This window comes from Hippocampus bargibanti, linkage group LG09 (genome assembly GCF_051943395.1).
Source record: "Hippocampus bargibanti isolate YZ-2025 linkage group LG09, ASM5194339v1, whole genome shotgun sequence".
Lineage (NCBI taxonomy): Eukaryota > Metazoa > Chordata > Actinopteri > Syngnathiformes > Syngnathidae > Hippocampus > Hippocampus bargibanti.
Genome location: NC_142742.1, coordinates 7,076,351 through 7,100,000, shown reverse-complemented (window position 1 = coordinate 7,100,000; position 23,650 = coordinate 7,076,351). Strand labels below are relative to the sequence as shown.

At 39.5% G+C, this 23,650-nt stretch overlaps 3 protein-coding genes across 3 annotated transcripts in view; all 3 read right to left on the bottom strand.

Moving 5' to 3' along the window:
• Positions 1 to 23,650, bottom strand: part of fam181a (family with sequence similarity 181 member A) — a 56,015-nt gene that overhangs the window by 15,523 nt on the left and 16,842 nt on the right. The window lies entirely within an intron of this gene.
• Positions 5,612 to 7,027, bottom strand: LOC148893492 (E3 ubiquitin-protein ligase TRIM35-like). The gene has a single exon (XM_089004928.1). The coding sequence runs from the start codon at positions 7,025 to 7,027 to the stop codon at positions 5,612 to 5,614; it is 1,416 nt and encodes a 471-aa protein (XP_088861054.1).
• Positions 7,678 to 14,032, bottom strand: ccdc197 (coiled-coil domain containing 197). Its single transcript, XM_089004627.1, has 9 exons — positions 13,636 to 14,032; positions 13,515 to 13,557; positions 12,491 to 12,667; positions 11,966 to 12,123; positions 10,966 to 11,048; positions 9,790 to 9,962; positions 9,601 to 9,711; positions 8,413 to 8,529; positions 7,678 to 8,348 (listed from the first exon to the last, which is right to left on the bottom strand). Exons 1-9 carry the CDS (start codon positions 13,737 to 13,739, stop codon positions 8,175 to 8,177), a joined length of 1,140 nt encoding a protein of 379 aa, XP_088860753.1. The 5' UTR covers positions 13,740 to 14,032; the 3' UTR covers positions 7,678 to 8,174.

Genomic DNA, 23,650 nt, shown 5'->3' with positions numbered 1-23,650 from the left:
TTGACAAAATTATTCTTTGATTATCATGTGCTCAATTTAAAAAAAAAATCTGGTGCCATCATCCTACTGGACCCTCCGCACCCTGCTCACCACCTTTTCCAGCGACTTCCCTCAGGCAGGCGCTACAGATCCATGCGCACCAAATCCAGTTTTCGGCAATTTGCATACGCGGCACGGCAACCAATCAGAAGCCTGTTTCGTGCTTCATAGTATACGTGACTGTAAAGTGTACTTGAGAGTTTTGAAAGGCGCTAAGAAAGAGGAGTCCACGTGGCTTGGTGCGGTTTGCTTTTAGCTTTTGCTTTATTGAATAAAACAAACGTTTGCTTTGACAAAAAAAAACTTTTTTTCTTGAAGAAGTTGCCGGTCATCCGGGCCGAGACGTTTTGAAAGTTGTATGCTCGACGTAAAAGTTGTACCGGGCCTCCCGGCAGACGTTATTTCAAACATTGCCATTAACCATGAAAAACTGGCGATTACTGTACATTCATTACATCAACTGCGTATTTCGGACACATTCAGAAAATTAAAATATACTAGAACCCTAAATTTTGCATTTTGGATAAGGATGAACTTGCAGACTTTGTCTGTAAAGACATAAAAGGCAGAAATCTGCTTGTGATAAATATTTGGAAAATATTACTCTCCGCAGGTGACATTCAAGGACGTTATGTGGAGGGAAGAAATAAAACACCTGGCAAGAAGTGATGTCCCTTGGATGTGATGCTCATATCTGGAGAGCCGACAAAAATAAATGATGTGGATTAAAAAAAAATGGAGACTGGAGCCAAAAATACTTTGTTGGTGGTTCTGATAAGGACGTGAAATTCTTCAGCACAACCACACATGATGATATTTCCACTGAAGATATCCAAGTATACGAAAACACACCTGTGGTGTGTATCAACTGGTGTGGGAGAAAAAAAAAATGACAGTTGCACAAATGGAGTGGTCATAAATGGTGAGTACCAATGCATTTTGGGAATAATGTTTCACAACTTTAATTGTATGTTGCATTCAATGTGGGGTTTTGAAATTAAAAAAATAACAAAGAACTGTTGTGGAGAAAAGGAAAGAAATGAGGGAAATCGTCAAGACATCTGTTGGCCTATCACGGAGCCTACACGGCAAATTTGGATCCTAATCCTGTTGCATCTTGTTTTTTTTTTTCATTTTAAGGAAATCCGACACCATTTTTTTGTTTCCTAACTGACATCAGAAAAACGTTTTATAGCATCTAAAATACCCGGCCGGAGGCGTCGGTTGTCCTTTAAAGGACAACCGACATCTCCGGACAAGTTGTGTCCATAATTTGTGAAATGGCTTCAAATGACTTCTACTGAGCGTATTTGACAAAGATTCCACTGCATATAGCTATATTTTACGTTTTAAGACTCACGCTGAATATTCAGGAAGTCTTGTTCTTGAGTTGGTGACGAGTCCGTACGTGACGTCACTAAAGGAACGCCCCAGACCGAAAAAAAAGACACATTGTAGCAGTCCTTCCATCACCTCAATGTATTTTGCTGTACTTGTTTGGTCTGAAAACCTCGTGTTGCACCCAAAAGCCGCCAGAAGAGGGCGTCCAAGCTCCATGGAAGGAATTTATCAGCCTGTGGAAACGGGCTGATTCATTCCTCACAGGACCTGATCGCCATTTTTCTGCCTCTTTTCTGGGACGCTACATTGCAGTCCGGATGCCTCAAGATGACACGGAAGGACTCGATTGCAAACATGTATGTTTTCCTCTTCACAACTATTTGAATCATATTCATAATTGGATGTGTAACAAGAAATCATATTCTCCGAATCTGAAGCCATTGTTTTGATTCTCGAGCAAGGCAAGACGTCTTGGCGTGATGTCACGAATGGGGGTGGGACCTTCTGTAACTGGCCACTTCCGGGTTCATTTTTTTTGCAGATTTTGGACACTTTAAGTCATTTTTATTGGTGTTTTGCATTTGAATAAAAATATCATACTGCATGTTTTGGGTATTTTAGATGCTATCAAACGTTTTTCTGATGTCAGTTCAGAAACAAAAAAGTGACGTCGGTTGTCCTTTAAGTGATCGTGAGAAACTGAGATAGCCGCATGGCGATGACAAGGGGAGGATTCCAGTTGCAGCTGGGGAGAGAAAATGGAAAATTTCATGGAGAAAATGTGGCTACTGTGAGAAAGTTGGGGAGGATTCACCTTCACCTGTCACCAAGGTTTAATCTATTAGTTTTATCACTTTTATCACACATAAGATTGGAACACAAAAATGTTTCATTTTTGCGCCTCATTTTAGGACAATTAATTCTGTTACTTTCATTTGGATAATCTCAATGTTTTGAACACCTTTCACAGCTTCAAAAAATACAATGCAGTAATCCCTCGTTTTTCACGGTTAATGGCAGTGTCTGAAACTCATGACCAAAAGTTAGCGTATACCAGGGCAGACAATTCTGAAAAGTTGCCTACCCGGCCATAAAGTTGCCTGCCCCATTTTACACAACTTGATACACAATAAAACGACTAATCGCAAAATAAACACATTGAAGTATAAAGGTTTTTTTTAAATTAAGAAAGTACCTACCACAAACTGCCAAACGAACGTTCGTTTTGGAATATATGGCCAAAAACTGGATTTGGTGTGCATGGATCGGTAGCGCCTGCCTGAAGGGAGTCGCTGGAAAAGGTGGTGGTCAGGGTGTGGAGGGATGATGGCACCAGATTTTTTTTAATTGGGCACATAATAATCAAAGCATAATTTTGTCAATAAATGGCCTTTGCCAAGACACATATAGTTTATAATAATAATAATAATAATAATGGCCAAAACCCTTGATAGACAAAAATATGCAAAGTAGAGTTATACAGTATAATAATCACCAATTTTTTTTTTTTTTTTTTTTTTTTTTTTTTAAATCTGCATCATTTATTTTGGTCAGCTCTCCAGCTATGAGCATCACATACAAGGGACACCACTTCTTGCCAGGTGTTTTATTTCTTCCCTCCTCATCACGTCCTTGAATGTCACCTGCAGAGGGTAATATTTTCCAAATATTTATCACAAGCAAATTTCTGTCTTGTCTCTCCAGACAGAGCCTGCAAGTTCATCCTTACCCAAATATGCAAAATTTAGGGTTCTAGTATATTTTAATTTTCTGAATGTGTCCGAAATATGCAGTTGATGTCATGAATGTACGGTAATCCCCAGTTTTTCGTGGTTAATGGGGACCAGGACCACCCGCGATAGACGAAAATATAACCAATATCGCTCGTCATAAAAAGCGAAGTCGACCACCGAGAAAACAAATCCATGCCAAAAGTTTCAGAGAAGACAATTTCTGGTAAAATGGAATTTTATTTTGAAATCAGTTAAACATTTTACAGTGTTTTTTTTGCTGTAATATAATTCATATTTTTTTATCAACATTATACATCGTAAGAACACAAATTCAATTTTTTTTTTGCTGCCACAATGCTCTACAACAAAGAACACACTTGATTATCGCTAGAAATATATTGTAACTTGTTAAGAGTATTAACATTTACATGTGAAATCTAGTTAATAAAACTGCGAAATGAAACATTACAACCGCATATGTTTTTTTTCTCACTGAGGAAAAATTGAGCTGTTAGTAAGTTCAATGTCTCACAGGTTGACAGGTATGCGTACATTCAAAACGAAGTACAGTTAACATCCGACTTACGACGAGTTCCGTTCCGACCAAACGGTCGTAAGTCAAATTGGTCGTAAGTCAAAATTCATTGTGGTGCCATCACACGGTCGATTGCTGTGTGAGAGTGAGATGCTGGCTGGCCAAAATTGTAGTACGCGTTGCCGGCCTGCTAGCACATTGCGGTGTCAGGCGTAGAATTAAAATTTTTAAAATAGGGTCTGGAGGTAATGGTCGCAAGTACGGGTGGTCGTAAGTCGAGCCGGTCGTAAGTCGGTGTTATCTGTACACTTACTGTACAGTACAGTGACAGCGAATATGGACGGTGTCTGACACCTAGTGGTGGACATTGCAAACAACATAATTGGATTGGATTTACCTTTTAGTCTCGCAGTGGAGAAATTTACATTTCACAGGAGTAAAGTTGATGTGTCGTTCGCGAACGAGCCCGTTCTTCTAACAACAAAATGGCAGCAGACTGTTTTGGTTTACAATCTGAGAGAGAGTGAAGCCGTTCTCCAAAAAGAAATGCCTGCCAACTCTTTTTGTCCTCCATTCACCGCCCCCAGTCTTCGGTTAAAGCCACGTGATTGGTCAAGAATGCAGCAGTGAGGGGGAGGTGGTATAAACATTAAAGAGACAGGCAGACGACAGTGAGAGAATTGCAACTTTGATAGTTCAAAGGCAGAGTGCAGACTGCAAGGTTAAAATATCCCATCAATCAGCTCCACAAACAACCCGCACAAGCCATCTGTCCACTTGATGCAAAAAGCTACCAACCCAGCTAAACAGAACACAATTGATGAGGAACTAGATAAAATTATCACAGCGAAAGCACCTACAAGGCATCATTCCTCAAGATGGTGAAAGAAGAAGGCTACGTTCCTCATCAAGTGTTTAACGCTGATGAAATCGGCCACTCTATTCCATCAAGCCATCAACGACCATCACAAAGGTCAATAAAACAACTTTATTATACACTACAGTTTATTTCTTTAATTATAATACCATAGCACATTTATTATACATAAAATAAGGTATATTTTGTGTAGTTTTGAGGCTTAGAAAATTAGAAAGTAGAAAATTATGTTTTATGGGGACCTGGGAACGGATTATTCTCATTTTAATGGTTTCCTATGGAAAATTAATTTTTTGGGATACACACTTTTCGCCTTACACACTCTGTCGAGGAACCAATTGAGTTCGTAAGCCAGGGTATCACTGTATATGTTTTCTTATATGATCTTAAACCTCAATATGACCACGTGTTCGTAAAAATGTCACTCTTGTACAGTGAGACCTCAATTTAGAAACACCTTATCTTACAAACGTCAAATTAGAAACACCTTATCTTACAAACTTTTCGTCTTACAAACATCAAATTTCTGAAAATTAAACCTTACAATAAGCACTATTTTCATAATACACACACAGTGATCTTCGGCGAAAGCACACGACCGAACAGCACCAGAGGTTAAGTTACCAACAGTCTTTATGGAAGGTGACTCTCCTTCCATAAGCCTTCAACGACCATCAAAAAGCTAAATAAAACTATTTTACAGCACAGTTTATTTCTTTAATTACAGTCCTCATGTAATGTGCCTCTCTTTCCAAACAGCAATTCCCTTTGACCTTCGACCTGCAACGCCATTCCATCAAGCCATCAATGACCATCACAAATGTAAGTAAAGTGACTTTATGATACAATGAAGTGTATTTCGTTCATTACAATACAATAGCACATTTATTATACATAGAAAAAGGTATGTTGTGTGTAGTGTTTTAGGCTTATTTAGTTGAAAAGTATATTTTATGGAAACCCGGGAACGGATTATTCCAATTTTAATGGTTTCCTTTAAGAAAATATTTTTGAGATACACACTTTTCGCCTTACACACTCTGTCTGGGAACCAATTAAGTTCGTAAGTTGAGGTCTCACTGTATCTCATTTTTGGACAGCAGCTTCCAAATCATTCTGAATGTCAATTGTAACACCAAGTTTAACTGGCTTTATTTTCAAAGGAATGTTGTCCTGAGTGTATAAATAAGGATACACTGTACACTCACCAGGAAGGTTTGACCAATTGGGAATGTTCTTGCATGTGTATAATTCAGTGTTTGTCAGAGAATCAGAAAATGACATTGATCTAGTGTGAGTGTCAATATGAATTCGGACCCTCTGGACTTTCTCTTTGACTGTCAGTTTCTTGAAATTATAAGGTGAAATAATATAGTATCTATCCTTGCTAAAGTGAATGCCCCATACAAATTCGCTATGTGGCAAACAGGAATCCCCCCGAACCACGCCCAGCATCCAGTCGGCATTATCTCCCACCTCAACATCCCAAACGTGTGCTCCCGATTTCAAAGCAGAACCGAGGACGCGGTTCCAATACTGATACCTTTCCAGATTAGCCGGACATTTCTCGTTAACGTTCAAACTCACACTGGTCAAATCTTTGGACAGACTGTATTCCCAAGAGGCTGTATTTGGGTCCAGAATCACGGGACTATAGGATACCATCTCCTTCATTTGTTTCCACACGCTGAACTTAAGGTTACCCAGATGTTTGACTTCATCCAGCAGAGCTCCAGAGGGCAGTTTGGGTTTATCGGGCTGCTGTTGGATTTTGCTCATCACCTTCTGGTAGTTGTTCATGAAGGAATCCTGGTTGGAGTCCAGCTGCTTCTCTGCGGTTTGGATGATGTCTGAGAGCGTGACTATGTCTTTGTGAAGAACCCCAATCTTGTCCTTCATCATCTGACTCTTCTTTTGCGCTTCCACATCCACGGCTGTCAACCTGGCCTCCTCCTCCAGGTGCAGGAAGTCCCGAAGGTCCTTGAAACTCTGCTTGATTTGACTTTTAACCTGGTCCTTCTGGACCGTGATGTACTCTGCATGTTCCTTGCAGTTGTTTCTGATCACTGTAAAATCCTGCTGTGTTGTCTTGAGTTGTTGCAGGGCATTTTGGACTTTCTCCCTGTGATCACACACAACATCATTTAACGAGCAGAACTTGTGGCCGGCGTGGATCTGCGCATCTCTGCAGATGAGGCAAATGCACTCTTGGTGGTCCAGACAGAATAGTTTCTTCTTCTCCTCGTGTAAAGTGCACATGACCTCGGGTTCCGCCAAATGTTGCAAATAGGCCTCACACACATTCTTCAAGGTCAAGTTCAAAGGCGCATCATTCAGTTTACACGGTTCCCGACAGAGCGGACATAAACGCACTATTTCATTTTTCCACCACGTCGTCACGCACACGCGGCAGAAACTGTGGCTACACGCCAACATAATGGGATCTTGAAAGATGTTCAGACAGGTCGGACAGCGGAGCTCATCTTCAATTTTTCCAGCCATGAATACACACACACCGGGGTGTCTTGTTCTGGTTGGGGACTCAAGTGGCTTCTGGTTTATTCCTGCAACGGTTGTGAGGTCTTATCTCTGGAATATGCCTTTGGTATGCAGGAGGAAAACAAGACTCACAAAATGCGCTTTGTAAAAAAGGTTTAGAAAAAACGGTTAAACTCACCAGTGTATTAGAATCTATCGCAATTGCCTCTCAGAGAGAGAACCAGAGAACCAGCCGAATACCGGATACATTAAAATAAAGACAACAAACCTTAATACGGAGCCGCTGAAAATGTCTCCCAGATTTTCTGAACACTTTGCTTAAAAGCCCTGCCTTAAATCAAAGCCATAAAGATCACATTCTTAACGCATAACCTGTGATTGTTTTACTGATGACATTTGTGATTTCAAAGCTTTGTCCAGCTGCTTATTTAAAGGGCAACCGACGCCTCCGGACAAGTTGTGTCCATAATTCCTAAAATCACTTCTAATGACTTCTACTGAGCATATTTTACAAAGATTCCACCAGATATGGCCAAATTTTACGTTTTAAAACGTAAGTAAGGAAGGAAGTCTTGTTTTCGAGTTGGTGACGATTCCTGACGTGACGTCACGGAAGGAACGCCCCTTAACGAGAAAGCGACACACAATGCATTTTGGGTACTTTATTTCATCAGAAAACTTAGTGTTGATCCGTGATGATGTCAAAATTAGAAGGAAAAAAAACATACATAATGCGATGGTGAATCGTTGTGTGTTGCACCAAGACTACTATTTGATACTAGTTGACACAAACTCCCAGCAGGCAAATCACTCCATTTCCAACGGAGCTTGGGCGCCATCTTGTGCATTTTCTGGGACGTTACATTGGAGTCCTGATGGCTCGAATTGACACGGAAGGACTTCTTTAATCGATTGCAAACATTGATGCTTTCATCTTCAGAACTATGTGAATCATATTCATGTATCCCGAAAAATAGTTCGTATGCCAAGGTAAAATTTTCATAAATTTAACATTCGTAAACCGAAAAGTTCGTAAGCCAAGGGGTTCGTAAACCCAGGTATCACTGTAATAGATAGTTTCAGACACCACACTAGTTTGAGCTTCACTTGACTTTCTTTTTTATTCTTTGGTTGTTTTTCCATGTCCACCTCAACTGGGTTGTTCGCTCACCCTACTGATTTGAAGTTGAGTTTTACTGCCCAAGCTGCTCACGGAAGGCTTGGCTTTCATGTCATTGAAAGCGATTTTAGTCCTAATTTGGGAAGCGCTCTCCTTCAGTCTCCTCGCTCTCTTCTCTGTGTCCGCCTTGTCCACGAGGTACTCCTGAAATGAAAACAGTTCTTATTAAGTTGGACTGAATTTAAAGGTCCGTTAACTAATTTCGTACCATCACCATGTCCAGCATTAAGGACGCGCTCATGTTTTCCAGACTTCCGTACGCTGGCAGGTAGCACTGCTCTGCGAGGTTGTTGATGGCCAAGTGGAGGCTCCCTATTTCGGCAGCCTTAAAGAAGATGACATTCTTTTTAATCCCAAATAAAACTACAGTGATACCTCGGTTTACGAACCTTTCGGTTTATGAACATTAAATTTCTGAATATTTTACCTTGGAATACGAACTTTACCTTGGCATACTTTATTGACTTTATTATACAGTACAGTTTATTTCTTTAATTGCAGTCCTTATGGAATGTGACTCCTTCCAAACAGCAATTCCCTCCGACCTGCCACCTCATTCCATCAAGCCATCAACGACCATCACAAAGGTAAATAAAACGACTTTATTATACAGTGCAGTGTATTTCTTTCATTACAATACAATAGCAAATTTATTATACATAGAATAAGGTATTTTGTTTGTAGTTTTAAGCGTTATTTAGTTGAAAATTATAATTTATGGAGACCTGGGAACGGATTATTCTAATTTTAATGGTTTCCTATGGGAAATTATTTTTTGGGATACACACTTTTTGCCTTACACACAGTCTGGGAACCAATTAAGTTCATAAGCCAATCCATCACTGTACTCTCAATGCTTTTCAATTTTTACTAATTTTTCAAACATTCTTTTCATCTAAAAAAAAACAAGGTACATTGCTTCATCTGTGAAATCATATAAAGCGGGATTGATTTTTGTTGTGTTCAAATTTGAATTAAACCCCCCCCCCATTACATTAACTTGCTGTCACGTTTCAGTTTGCGACCAATGGGTGGCACTGTCGAGCCCCTCCTGCAGCTGCACAGGTGTTGGTCGTTTTAATTAGTGGCAGTTCAAAGGCCTCCCGGCATGACCTTTCAGTGCTTGTTTTACCTGGTTATGTCTTAACTCCTGGTTTTATTTGCTACTTTGGACCTTTCTGTTATGATGACTTTGTTGTTTGAGATTTCGTTCCTGCAGACTTTATTTAATACAATTTCTCAAATACAACCTGCTCTTCCCTCTTGCCTGCTTTTTTTGGGGTCCACCACCACCATCACCTTCCATGTTTACTTGTTGGACTCCCAAAAAAGTGTAATTTCTCATTACGTCAAAGATTACGTAATCAAATATCACAAAAAAAGGTTGTGTGAACACCTTCTTTCTGGACTGCCCTTGTTCTTTCATTAATGTATCCTCCGCCTGCTTGTTCTTCTCTTTCAGGCCCTCCAACTCCCTCTGAAGTTCATAAAGTTCTTTACTGGCCGCCTAAGTAAAATGTAACATGTCAGGTCAAAGTGTATTTTGTTGGAAGTCTTGTTTTAATGTTTCCAAGTCAAGCCTAACCAATTTAAGCATGTCGTGTCCTTGCTCCATGGCATGCAGCTGTCGCCGACCCCGCTCCACCTCCTCCTCCACACAATGCAAATGTCGCAGCAGCTGCTGGTGAGCAAAGCAGAGTGTCTCGTGGCGCCGGATGATGGGCATGACTGCACATTCCGAGTCGCTCTCAAGGTGACCTTAAAAAGGCGGCACAGAGTTGAATGCGGGACATTTAACTCATTCACTGCCATTCATGAATTTATTCGGGAATTGACGTAGAGGGCCGGTTGTGAATTTGTTCGGGTTTGAGTTTTTCATGCTTGGGTGCCGATAAAGCGCTGGCCATGGCCTCAGGCAATGGTTTTTTTTTCTTTTCCACAAGTGGGCAGTATTTTCCTTTTTTTTTCCATGTTAGCGCTTTGTTTCAACTATTGTTAAAGCCCTATATAAACTACAGAGCCCCGAAGGGGACATCGAAGAAAAAAAAATTGCATTCCCTCCGAAAACTTTGCGAGATTTCGCGATATTTTGCATTCCCTCGCAAACAATGTGAGATCTCACAATTTTTTTTATGTGCGTTTATGTACTTCCAATATGTATTTATTGCATTGTATTTTGGACAGCCACCCTCATTTCAAGCTCATATAACTCCAGACCCATATAACATAGGAATTAACTCTTTTTTTCTGATGAAAGAAGAGAGTGTTTCTTACACTGTATCGAATGCTTAGGTAGTCCTAAAACTCAGTATTCTGTGGGTCCTGGAATTTGAGTGACAATGCCAAAAAAAACCCTGGCACTGTAGTGGACACATTTTTTGGATTGGATTGGATTGGATTGGATATGCCTTTATTAGTCTCACAGTGGAGAAATTTACATTTCACAGCAGCAAAGTGATGAAAGGAATGAAAGTAGAAAAACGAAATACATGAGCTGCTGGAAAGGCAGCCACTCTTGCGGCTCCGTCTTGAAGTCAAAAGAACAAAAAAAACCTAAATAACAAATAATATGACAGCATAGAGACAATATGACAAAACAAAGACACAGAGAGACACATGCACATGTCTGGCAGTGAATGAGTTAATAGCAGTCAGTTGTTGAAATTCTGGGAGAGTGAAATTATTTCTTGATCTCTGTCATGTTCTTTCTTTGTCTTTGTTTAACGCTATGACAAAATCATTACAGCAAATGTCCACATACCGTCGGGGAGATAATCCAATGCTTTCATCAAAAAATCTTCATAGATTTTGTACTTGGATAGTCTCTTCTTCAAAATGAGCCTCCTGCCAATGGAAATAAGCAAAGATGTCACTGGAGTTCATATCGAATATCACATGAAGGCCACAATAAATGGATGAATGAATGAATGAATGAATGAATGAATGAATGAAAAATAAAAATAAAAAATAAATACAAAATTACGACTACAAAATTAAAAATTAAAAATAATAAATAATAAATAATAAATAAATAATAAATAAAGATGAACGGATGAATAAATAAAGATGAACGGATGAACGGATGAATGGATGAACGAATGAACGAATACACGAATAAATAAAAATAAAAATAATAAAAATACAGTAAAGTCTCGTTATATCGATATTCATCGATAAAATAAAAAATAAATACAAAATTACGACAAAAAAATTAAAAATTAAAAATAATAAATAATAAATAATAAATAATAAATAATAAATAATAAATAATAAATAATAAATAATAAATAAAGATGAACGGATGAATGGATGAACGAATGAACGAATACACGAATAAATAAAAATAATAAAAATACAGTAAAGTCTCGTTATATCGATATTCATCGATAAAATAAAAAATAAATACAAAATTACTACTAAAAAATTAAAAATTAAAAATTAAAAATTAAAAATTAAAAATTAAAAATTAAAAATAATAAATAATAAATAAAGATGAACGGATGAATGGATGAACGAATGAACGAATACACGAATAAATAAAAATAATAAAAATACAGTAAAGTCTCGTTATATCGATATTCAAGGGAGTCCGAAAAAATATCGACATAACCGGGACTATCGATATATCCGACCCTGTTTGCATGTAATTTTCTCCGTGCGTGCATAGAAATAGTATCGATATAACCGGGACTATCGATATATCCGATATCGATATAACGAGACTTTACTGTAAACGAAGAAATAAACAAACAAGCTCTTGCCTATCTCGAAGTTGTTTCAGCTGTTTTGTCAGCTCCTCCAACTCGGACTGCTTCATCATGTTATCCTCCCGCACTTCTTTGTACCGCTGAATATCTTGAGTTTGCTTTACTTCATTCTCACTCACAAACTTTTCACATTTCAGCATTTTCTCTTTCGTCTGTGGGCAAGATGCATGTCACATAAAAATTGTAGAATCTTATCCAATTACTAGATTTCATTCATATATCAGATTGGCCCAAAATTGAAAGGTGAATAATAAATAAGTGACATAATATAATGTCAATCAAAAACAGAGAGTGGCAGCATATGAGGGAGGAAAAAAAGCTAAGAGGAGGGATGTAAATGTGTATGAAAACTGGTGTAAAAGAAAAGTTAGAATTGAAGGATCTCGAAGAAAGAAGGGCTTAAAAAAACAAGGGCAATGCTAGGAATGAAAATATTCCACCTTACAGATGTAATAAAATAGTCATGTTTAAAAGTATAGTGCCTGAGGCCCAGCTTGTATTTGGTCTATACATACATACCTCCTGATGTTTCATTTGCAGCTCATTTTTTCTCTGAGCCAGCTCCTCCACATTTCTCTTAAACTCTTCTCTTTTGAATGCAAGATTGTTGTTCACCTCGTTCAACTCGGCTTGTTTCTTCAGAACCAAAGTCTTTTGGAGGGTGTTCACGCCAACCTTGAGGATTCTGCTTGGGGACTTAATGGCACACCAAACAACATTTAATAATAATAATAATAATAATAATAATAATAATAATAATAATAATAATAATAATAATAATAATAATAATAACAATACTGATAATAATAATACATTTTATTTATAAGCGCCTTGCAAAACTCTCAAGGACACTTTACAGTCATTTAAATCAATTTGCTATGAAATGGTGGTGCAAATTTAATTGGAAAATACATCTTGATGGTCACACACTGATTAATGCAGCCAAATCCCTCCATCTGGCCACCCATCCATCTATCCCATGCATCCATCCATATACAGACACAGTCTCTCTCACAGGTCCATATTCCTTATCTTCAGTGAAGAATGAGTACAGACGCTCCCCAACTTACGAACGAAATAGGTTCCGAATAGTCGTTCGTAAGCTGAATTCATTCGTAAATTGCCTCAGTGCTATATTTTGTATGGAATGTATGTTTAAGGCTTATAGGAGTATGTTTAAGGCTTGTATAAGTATTGGTTACAAACCTGTATTGGTTTGTACTGAAAAATAAACATTTAATAAAATATATGCTCTATAGAGATAAGTAGATGTACAACTGGAGAGAATACTACATTTCAGTTTTATACTGCCCTCACGTGGCCAATCTGCGCACACCACACATAGCAAAATTTACTGTTTACATGTCCTTATTGCCTTTCGATTTTAATATCAAAAGTATTTTTTTAGATAGAAACGTTTTCAATTTTAATGTTAAATATAAAATATGAATGATTTTAAACCTGACAGCCATCCTTTTCTATTCTTGCCATTTATATTGGCCAAGATGCATGACAACATTCGGAGAAAAGCTCGTCGTCTCACCTCACTTACAACCGGGATGTAATTCACATTTTCCTCTCTTTCCCTGAGAACATAAACATTGTACACAATTCAGTCACAGGTGAGTTGAATACGATCTGAATACAAATGGTAACAGGCCTACCTGCAGTCATCGGGCTGAGTTATAAAAATATTCCTCGTCTTCTTCTCCACTCTGAGCTTCAGACGCTCGTGATCAGCCAAGAAATGAAGCGAGTTGGTCATCATGTTGTTGAAAAGTTTTAAAGTGTTGTCAAGTTGTTCGGATGATCACGAAACGTTCCGGATGTTTTTTTTTCTTGATTTGAAGGTCGGTTGCACGGAAACCAAACGCTGGACGAAAGGGAATGCGCTTGGATCGGTTCTCAGTTGTCAAGGACAACGTTCTCAAGAGGCGGTGCTGTGTAGAGCAAATGACTTCCGCAAGATTGAAAGAGCGAAAAAAAGGATGATTTCACACTCTGTCTCAAATTTCTGCTCCCAGGAAACATGACTGCGATGTTCAAGACTCACCCACTCGTTCCAACTGGTTGAATTAACCTATTTTCATTATTTTAACTGAAAATAGTCCCCCCACTAAATTTCCGTTGCAAACGAGGAATAGAAGTTGTGTAATATCGAGCTTTGTTAAAAAAAAAAAATCACACTATTGTCTTAACTTTTAAATTTGAATCTTTGAGCACGATAGATTTTTTTTAGAAAATATTTTGCAACGTACATTTACATTACCTTGACTTCATGTTTCTATCGATCAGTGGCGGACCATCAAGGCCTGCAAAGCCTTCTCTGCTGGCCAGAAAATATCTGAAGCACTGATGTTAATGATATTTTGCCCGTGGATTCTTATTAAATAATTCCAAATTGTGTTTCAGCTTCCTTTTATTATGGCTAATGCTATCTATTCGCTAGCTAATGGCTATCTGTTTGCTGGCTATTGGCTATCTATTTGCTAGCTATTAGCTATCTAATCACTAGCTATTGTCTATTCGCTAAGTATTAGCTATTCACTAGCTAATAGCTATCAATTCACTAGCTATTAGCTATTTATTTGCTTGGTAGCTAGCTAGCTTGCTATATATTTGAGTTACTTCGGGGTTGGGTGAACGCTGGTGCGTGTCGCTACCGCTGCTCACCCACAGAAAAAAACTTATCCCGTGACTTTAAAGTGACCTTGAGAGTTTTGAAAGGTGTTTAGAAATAAAATGTATTGTTATTAATTTCCCCCTGTTTCGCTGCATCCAGACGTGTGTTTTTTCTAACCAATCACATTTCAGCCATCATTTGTTACCAGGGTCAGAAATCTACCTGAACCCCTTCACAATCAGTTCTGCAGGCCCTGGAGCATCAAATATGTCGATCAAATTGTTGCTTTAACCAGCAATATTTCAAGTTGGCAATCCAAAAGGGGTACCAACGCCTTCTTGAAGGCGCTGGGCAACGTCAGAGTTTTCGCAAACTATGATTGGCTTGTCACCAGCCAATGGAAAGGTGCTCAATACTGAAAATTATGACTCTTATTTTGAAAAATAAAATAATGCCATAGTAACCCAAATACACATGAGGAACGATTCACAACGGGAACCTTTTAATATAATCTTCAACTCAGACAGCAGTCTATGCCGTTGTGAGTGATCACTGCGTGACTTGAAATCTTGTATGTAACATGATTGAATCATATACTGTAAGTAAGTTAGCCATGACATAACATCACATCAGCTTTCCCCGTAAAGCTGCAAATGGAAGCAAACTCAGTTCAACATGTCCTTAAATGGTATCCATCCTCATCGCCTGAGCTGCTCTCTGATGTCCACCACAGCACATTGCAGCGCTATCTTATTAGTGTGGCCCGATTTCTATAAAGAGAAATACCCTTAAATGGCTCTTTGGATACATCAAGTGTTGTCTTATAAACGCTTCACAGTACTTTTTGCTCTTTTCAGCTTGCGTTCTGGATCACCCGCGACATCGCCAGTAAACCATCAGGACACACTGGATATTTGATTTGGGCTCCTGGGATGATTGCTGTCAACGGATGTGAGTCTCTTTATCAGAGACTGCGAGTGGATGTCAAAAATTGGCTGCCTGGCGAGCGTTCTCCCACATCAGGGAATGCAGTACACAGGTGAGCATTGTATGGAAAGCCAACACACTATTCATTCGCGGGTAAGCTGTAGACCACAGGTGTCAAAGTCAAGGTCCGCGGGCCAAATCCGGCCCGCCACATCATTTTTTTTCGGCCCGCGAAAGCAAATCAAACTTGTTAAATTCCATGATGATTGCTAAAATCTGAGCCAAAATTTCATATTTTTGGATGTCAACCACAATAAAAGTCATTATTCTTGACTTCATTAATTTTCTGTGTGCTCTATATGTAATATTTGAAGGGATTTAAACATTCTAATGGGTTCCCAAAATTCATAACGGCCCTCGAGAGGAAACCATAACTACAGTGACACCCCTGCTGTAGACTAACCCAGTGGTTGCAAGCCATTCGCAGGACATACATACTCTAGTACAGGGGTCTCAAACTCCGGTCCTCGAGGGCCGAAGTCCTACATGTTTTCCAAGTCTCTCTGTTGCAACACACCTGAGGCTGTGTTGCAACAGGTGTGTTGCAACAAGGAGACTTGGAAAACATGTAGGACTGCGCCCCTCGAGGACCGGAGTTTGAGACCCCTGCTGTAGATAAACAAACATCTGCACTCACAATCCTACCTATGGATAATTTAGAGTAGCGGTCAGGAACCAATGGCTTGCGATCCATATATGGCTCTTTTGATGATTGCATCTGGCTCGTAGATAAAATTAAATACGAATTCTCACTTTTCCACTGTTCATTTCCTGTTTTGGCTGCAGTTGCCACAAAGCGCAATTTTGGTTGGCTGATACTGACCTAGAAGCCCAATTTTGATTGGAAGATACTGATCTAGGTGCCGTTAATGTTGATACGGCCCCTTTTGAATAAGTATTATACACTATACACAGTTTGAATGGACCGAACAATTCGCCTTTGTGGAGCCAACCAGTTCTGCCATGATTGTAATTTGCAATGAAACAATACCATCGATGAAACAGTCGAATGTCAGTGGCACTTTAACAAACCCCATGCTAACGTTAGCATCAATACACTTCTCTGAGAGACAGGAGAAAGCAGGCGTGCAACCTAATGAGCGGTATGCAGGCTAGCTAGCAGTAACCTTGCTTATGGACCTGGGAAGTTGACTCTCATTCCGATAGTTTGGCTGGATTTTTACCAATCACGAGGAACAGAAAAACATTCATATTAATGGTGAGTATAATCACAAAATTGATTTAAATAATACATCTGACATTTTGTTGAAATTACATTAATATATATACAGTACAGTATATGTTATATATGTGTGTGTGTGCGTGCAGGGGTTGAGAACTCCTGATTTAGAGGACAGTGATACCTCAATTTACGAACCCCTTGGCTTACGAACTTTTCGGTTTACGATCCCGCACAAGCCATCTATACACTTGATGCAAAAAGCTATCAACCCAGCTAAACAGAACACAATTGGTGAGGAACTAGATACAATTATCACAGAGAAACGCCTACAAGGGATCATTCCTCAAGATGATGAAGGAAGAAGGTTACGTTCCTCATCAAGTGTTTAATGCTGATGAAACCGGCCACTCTATTCCATCAAGCAATCAACGACCATCACAAAGGTATATAAAACGACTTTATTATATTGTCCAGTTTATTTATTTAATTACAATACCATAGCACATTTATTATACATAAAATAAGATATATTTTGGCTTATATATATTAAGGCTTAGAAAATTAGAAAGTAGAAAATTATGTTTTATGGGGACCTGGGAACGGATTATTCTAATTTTAATGTTTTCCTATGGGAAATTAATTTTTGGGATACACACTTTTCGCCTTAAACACTCTGTCTCGGAACCAATTAAGTTCGTAAGCCAAGGTATCACTGTATTCAATAAGCCTGCCATGCATGTTTTTGGAGTGTAGGCGGAAACCGGAATACCAGAAGAAAAGCCACACTGGCACTGTGAGGCCACCGTGCTGACCAGTTGAGCATGGTGCTGCCCACACTATTCATCCACACTATATAATACAACGTGCTTTGTACATTCAAATGAAGTCATAAACCGCCCATATTTTGTGTTTTTGAGTTAATATTTCACCTCAATGTAAATTTGGACACAGATTTTGATGGACACACTTTCTGCAAATAGGTAATACCTGTTGGATTAAATGTTCTTTAGATCTGTAGGCAAACCAATGCATAAAACTTCATATTTGCAGGATTATATGATCAGCTGATTTCACGTTTGATGATGAGACAACATAGAATGCCGCACATGCATATTTAGTCATCTTAAACACATACCGGGATTATCGTACAGTATATACAGGTAGGATGGTTTGCACTTTTGTCATCCATGAGCTTTGCATAGTCATATGCGATTGCTGTAAAATAATGCAAATATTAAACCAGATAACAGAAGGACAAAAAAAGGTCATACAAGGGACAAACATGTTTTTCAAAGTCCAGACAAAGATGATGTTTCCTCTATGCAAGAGCCAGCAAAAAGGAAATGATGACTTCTTTTGTGTTTGTTATTTGATTCTACTTATATGAACTTCATTTCAAAACTGATTGCTGTTTATTTTGCAAGAATAATTTACCTAAATAAATTATGAGATAGGAACAAAGACAAAAAATCATGAGTTTTTTTCTGTATGGTTTTTATTTATTTATTTATCTATTTATTTATGTATTTATTTATTTATTTATTTATTTATTTATTTATGCATTCGTTTAGTATGATGGTATTTATTTGGATTAATTAATTATCTATTAATTAATTAATTAATTAATTAATTAATTATTATTATTTATTTTATACATACATTACATGTATTATTTATTTTATATTTATTATAGTTATTGTTTATTTTATATTCATTACATTTTATTGCCTTCCTTGTTTTGTTTGTTTTTCTATGTATTGATTTCTTTCACTACGTATTGTAAATACTCTGCTGGGCCAAATGCAGTGAATTTTAATCGGTTAATTATATATAATTAGAATGTTTATTATATACTCCGTTAGAACCTATTTGTTTCTCTGTTTTGATTTAATTTTGATGTTTTAAAAATTAATTTATCTGTTTATATGAACACGCTGTGCATAAATTGGTTGAATTAAATATGTTCATCATTCCTTTTATTGAAAAAACGTCAGTCATTAAGTATTGCGTGTATGTTTTTGAATATGTTCTTACTTTTCCAAAGGCGTTAAAAAAGCAAAGGAAGCAATCAATTTATGCAAACGACCCGCAAGGCAGACAGGTCTGCTTTGTGTTGTGTTCAGGCTTCATGTTATCAGAGGACTTTTGAGTGTCCTGACATATATGGATGAAGCTTGCCTCGGAATCAACTCCGAAAATAATCCGTGCGAATGTTGCGCTCTCCACTATAGTAAGGGAGATACGGTGTTGTGGGATCCAGAAAAAAACCACAAGACAAGCAATGTGATACGTCTTGACTCAACAGTGGTTTACTTCGAATGCCCCGATCTAATGCAAACGTACGCGCACAACAATTTCCGGTCCAACGATCTAAATCGGTCCGACACGAAACATGAACCGAAGCAGGCGTTCCATGTTTAAATAAACATTTTCGATATATATCATTTGTAAACCAATAGAACTACGCGAATGTAACCAAAATAGGAAATACGATAATTTACAACCTGTCACATACTCCCCCTCAAAATAGATGTTGTCCCCAACATATGTACTAGTAAATACATAAATACGCTGGACGACGTGCCCAAAACAATGACGCACGGTATTATGAACTGCATCCAAATATGAACTATAATAATGAACAGTTTACAGACTGGAACTCTTTTCATACATTCTGTTTACATTATAACAATCAACAATTCACAGACTGGAACTCTTTTCATACATTCCGTTTTACTTATACAGGGCTCATCGGGGTCTTCTTGTTTCCATCTCACTGTTCTATTAAACCGAAGTGTCGATTAACCATTTCTGTAGTATTTCGTGGCATAATAGGGGTGTGCGCCATACATCCAAGGCATTGTCTGTTCACCATGATATGGTACTGTCCCTACATTGTAGCAAGATGGCGAACCAAGGCGATCATACGTGAATACCTTGGGTCTCCTGTGTTCTCGTCGTGGCCGTTGATTTCCCCCAATATCAGGATTACTGGGGGGTGGCTGGGGAAAAGGGGGACACACTGTCACAGGTGGATCATTTTCCGGACCAATGTTGCCCTCCTGAGATTGGTCAACTTCCGCAGCTCCCGGCTCCGTCAGTTCATTCCCCAGTTGATTGTCATCATGGTGGGTTGTCTCCACAAAGCTCACGTCCCGCGGTTCTGGTGAGTCTGGTCGGGTGCTCTGGCGATGCAACACTGGATAATACTCATCCTCCTCATCATCCTCTTCCGGATCCATTTCCGGCATCTTGTTCGGTCGTTGCCGAGTGGACTTTTCCTTGGACTGGGACTGTAGTGAAGTCTCTAATGGCAAATGATCACATGGCAGCAAGAGATTGCGGTGGAGTATCCTAGATCTGCCCTTCCCCCTCTCAGGTTTCAGCTCATAAACTGGAATGTCTTGGCTGACTTGACGAACCACTGTATGAACAACATCCTCCCAGTGGTTTCTCAGTTTGCCTGAACCTCCACGTGGGGTTAAGTTTCGAACCAGAACACGATCACCGGGCAACAGGGTAGAATACTTTAGTTTACTGTCATATAGTCTCTTACTCCTGGCAGCAGCTTTGTTGTTATTTTCTTGCGTGATCGCATACGCTTCCTCCATGCCCTGTTTCCACTTCTTCACATAGTCCTTCTGGTTGGTTTCACCCTGGTTCGAGTCTGGATTCAAACTAAACAACATATCAACTGGCAAACGTGGTGAACGTCCATAAAGTAAGTAAAAAGGTGAGAACCCTGTCACCTCACTTTTGGTACAGTTGTAAGCATAAACGAGTTTGTTTAGTGAGTCTTTCCAGTTACTCTTTTGTTTCTCTGTCAGTGTCTTTAACATCTGGATCAGTGTTCGATTAAATCGTTCAACTTGTCCATTTCCCTGTGGATGGTAGGGGGTTGTCCTTGAACCCGCAACCCCACAATATTCCTTCAGTTGAGCAAAAAGTTGATTTTCAAATTCACCACCCTGATCATGGTGAATTCGAAGGGGGAACCCAAACTTTAAAGCATAGTCATTAAAGATTTTGTCTGCCGCTGTTTTGCCAGCTTTGGACGTTGTAGCATAAACTTGAGCGAAACGTGTAAAATGGTCTACTAGCACAAGCACGTATTCATAACCACCCTTACATTTGTCAAGATGCAAAAAGTCAACGGAGACAAGTTCAAAAGGCTGAGTAGTCACAATATTAGTAAGAGGGGCTCTGGTCTCACGGTTGGGCTTTTTGTGTTTTAGGCACACACACTCTCTCAGTACATAGTCCTCTATTTCTTTTTGCATAAAGGGCCAGTAAAAACGATCCCTTACAAGGGAAAGAGTCCTTTCTACACCATGGTGGCCCATTTCATCATGCAGCTCTTTTAACACTGTCACCTTGTGACAGTGTTAAAAGAGCTGGGGATGAGTAGGAGGAAGTGGACTTTTCCACCCACCCCTGCGCTATCAAGTCCTGTAAATAGTCTTTCACCTCTCTGTACATTGGCTTTGGGACAGACATATATGTCTTTGAAACAGGCTCAGTGTCTTTCAACAAAATGTCCATTTGTAGGTTTTCCACACACCCTATGTCGTCGTCCGATTTTGAAAATGATGCCGATTCCTCTCTCAACATCTGCTGAACGGTCTTTCTTTTATCTTCGTCCAAATGAGAAAGGTCAATTGGGGGGTCCCACTGCTCACTGAGAGCGATGGTGGTATTCTGGACATGGACCTCATTGACAACCACTGAAGGAAGGTCCCTTTTAAATATGTTAAGTGGGTAGACAGACCCTACCGACTGCACTGTACCAATAATAGCCTTTACTGGAAACCTAATATCATGATTAGTAGGGTTCTGGACACTAACAACTATCCTAGGGATGGAACCTGCCTTAACTGAGACCAACGAGTCACAAAGCTCGAGGCCATCTGGCCACTGTGGGTTTTCACTTGGCTCAAAAAGCAATGTAACATCTTCCTTAAAGGGCTTAGCCTGTACTTTGCATGGAATAATAAGTGAGCTATGCCTGGCTATAGTGAATCTCTCATTTGTTGTTTTTACACGGTACTCATGTGCTTGTCCCAGACTAACTGCTTTTATGAAAGTGGCAGCTTTATTGCGCTTAAGGTGGGGAAAAGCTAGTCTAACCGATTTCAAGAGCTTTTCTGTATCCCCTGTTTGTGACTCATTAGAGAGGCTATCTAACACAAGACGCTCAATGACATTAAACCCTATGATAGGACACTGTTGCTGGTCACCTTTTAGTACTAATACTGGTACAAGTAGCCCTGGATCATTAGCACCAAGTTTAAATGATATCTCAAGCCATCCTACATAAGGCATATCCGTTCCATTAGCTGCCACAATATTGAGAGTGTTATCAGGGTCAATAAGTTCATTCACATTTTTCAATGACACGTCAGGTAAGTTTGTTTGTTTCCATAACTCATCTACAGCACACACCTGGGACCCCGAGTCCCAGAGTGCTTCAACCCTTTTGTTACCCAAAAAGCACCGAATAAGACATTTCTTTCCCACTAACTCCCTGACCGAAGGTAATTTGCCACACTGGTTCTTATCTGTACGCTCGACAAATGACTGCTTATGTCTCTTCTGAACGGGGCCACGTGTGTGGGGCTTACATTCCATTTTCATAGCACCACTGTAACACTGGGACCTATCTGTCTCTGTGGTCACACCATGTCCCACTGGAGTAACCCTTTCTAGTTTAAAGCATGGTTCCTAGCTGAGTTCTGTGCTTTGCAGCCTGCTCTGAAATGTTCACTACTTCCACATTTAAAACAGTGCTGACAATATTCTTCACCTGTCTGAATACAAGAATAACACCTGGGCTGAGGGCGACGGGGCATGTAGTACTGCGGAGGGGCGAACCGCTGCTGGAACTGTGCTGCCCCCCTCATCGGCCTGGGCCCTGGTGCTGGGTGGTACTGCTGAAGAGCTGATGGGGAGTGCTGGGTGTAGTAGTGCCTGGCTGGTGGATCTACCTGATATTGTGAAGGTGGAGTGAAGGCGACCTGTTCAGGGTAGTGGTCAGGCAGGCGTTCAGGTCCTCCGCTGGTGGGCTGAGAAGTGGCTGTTGGTTTCTGAATAGTCTCTTTGATCTGGGACACTTCTGCACGCAGCTCTTTTAACAGCATCATCTCTGACCTCATCTCTTTGATCTCTGAAAGGAGTTCATTCGGCACAGTAACAGTATTCTGCTTTAAGACTGTCTTCTTCCCAATCGGGACTGGTGTGTCATCTACCTGGACAGTGTTCAGCGTTGTCACCCGTGCAGCAGCATTTTTCTTTTTTTCCTGTCGCTCTTTTTCATTTGCACATGCCATGTTTAGTTTTTCTAACAGTACTTCATCTGATGTGGTGGTTAGCAGGAGGAAAGGTTGCATGTCACTCTTTACATTGTCACTCTGTAACCCCGTCAGAACTGTGTGCAGGAATAAACTCTGGACCAACGTGGGATCATACTTCACCCCTGATTCAGCTTCTTGAGATGCAAAAAGAATCCTTTGACGAAGATCCATTGCACGCAGTAGAAATTTCTGTGGGGACTCTTTATTAGTCTGCACTTCCGATGAGAGCTGCTTGTACAACTCAGTGGCTCCTCTCTCTTGATAGTGAGATCGGAGAATCCTTCGTAAAGAAGTTAGGGTAAGATTTTCTTTCCCTTCGAGGTAGCTTCTCAACTGCAGACCTGGTGTTATGGCACGAACCACTGCATCGATGATCTCATCCCCCTGGTAGCCTTTACTGAGCCCACTTTCTATCTGTCTGACCAAATTAGGAAATGTGAGTTTATCTTTTTGTCCGAGTTCACCTATTTGTCCAGATATTTTGAAATCTTTGCGCCAGGGGGCAGTGTCTGGGGGCACTATGCTTCTCTTTCGCA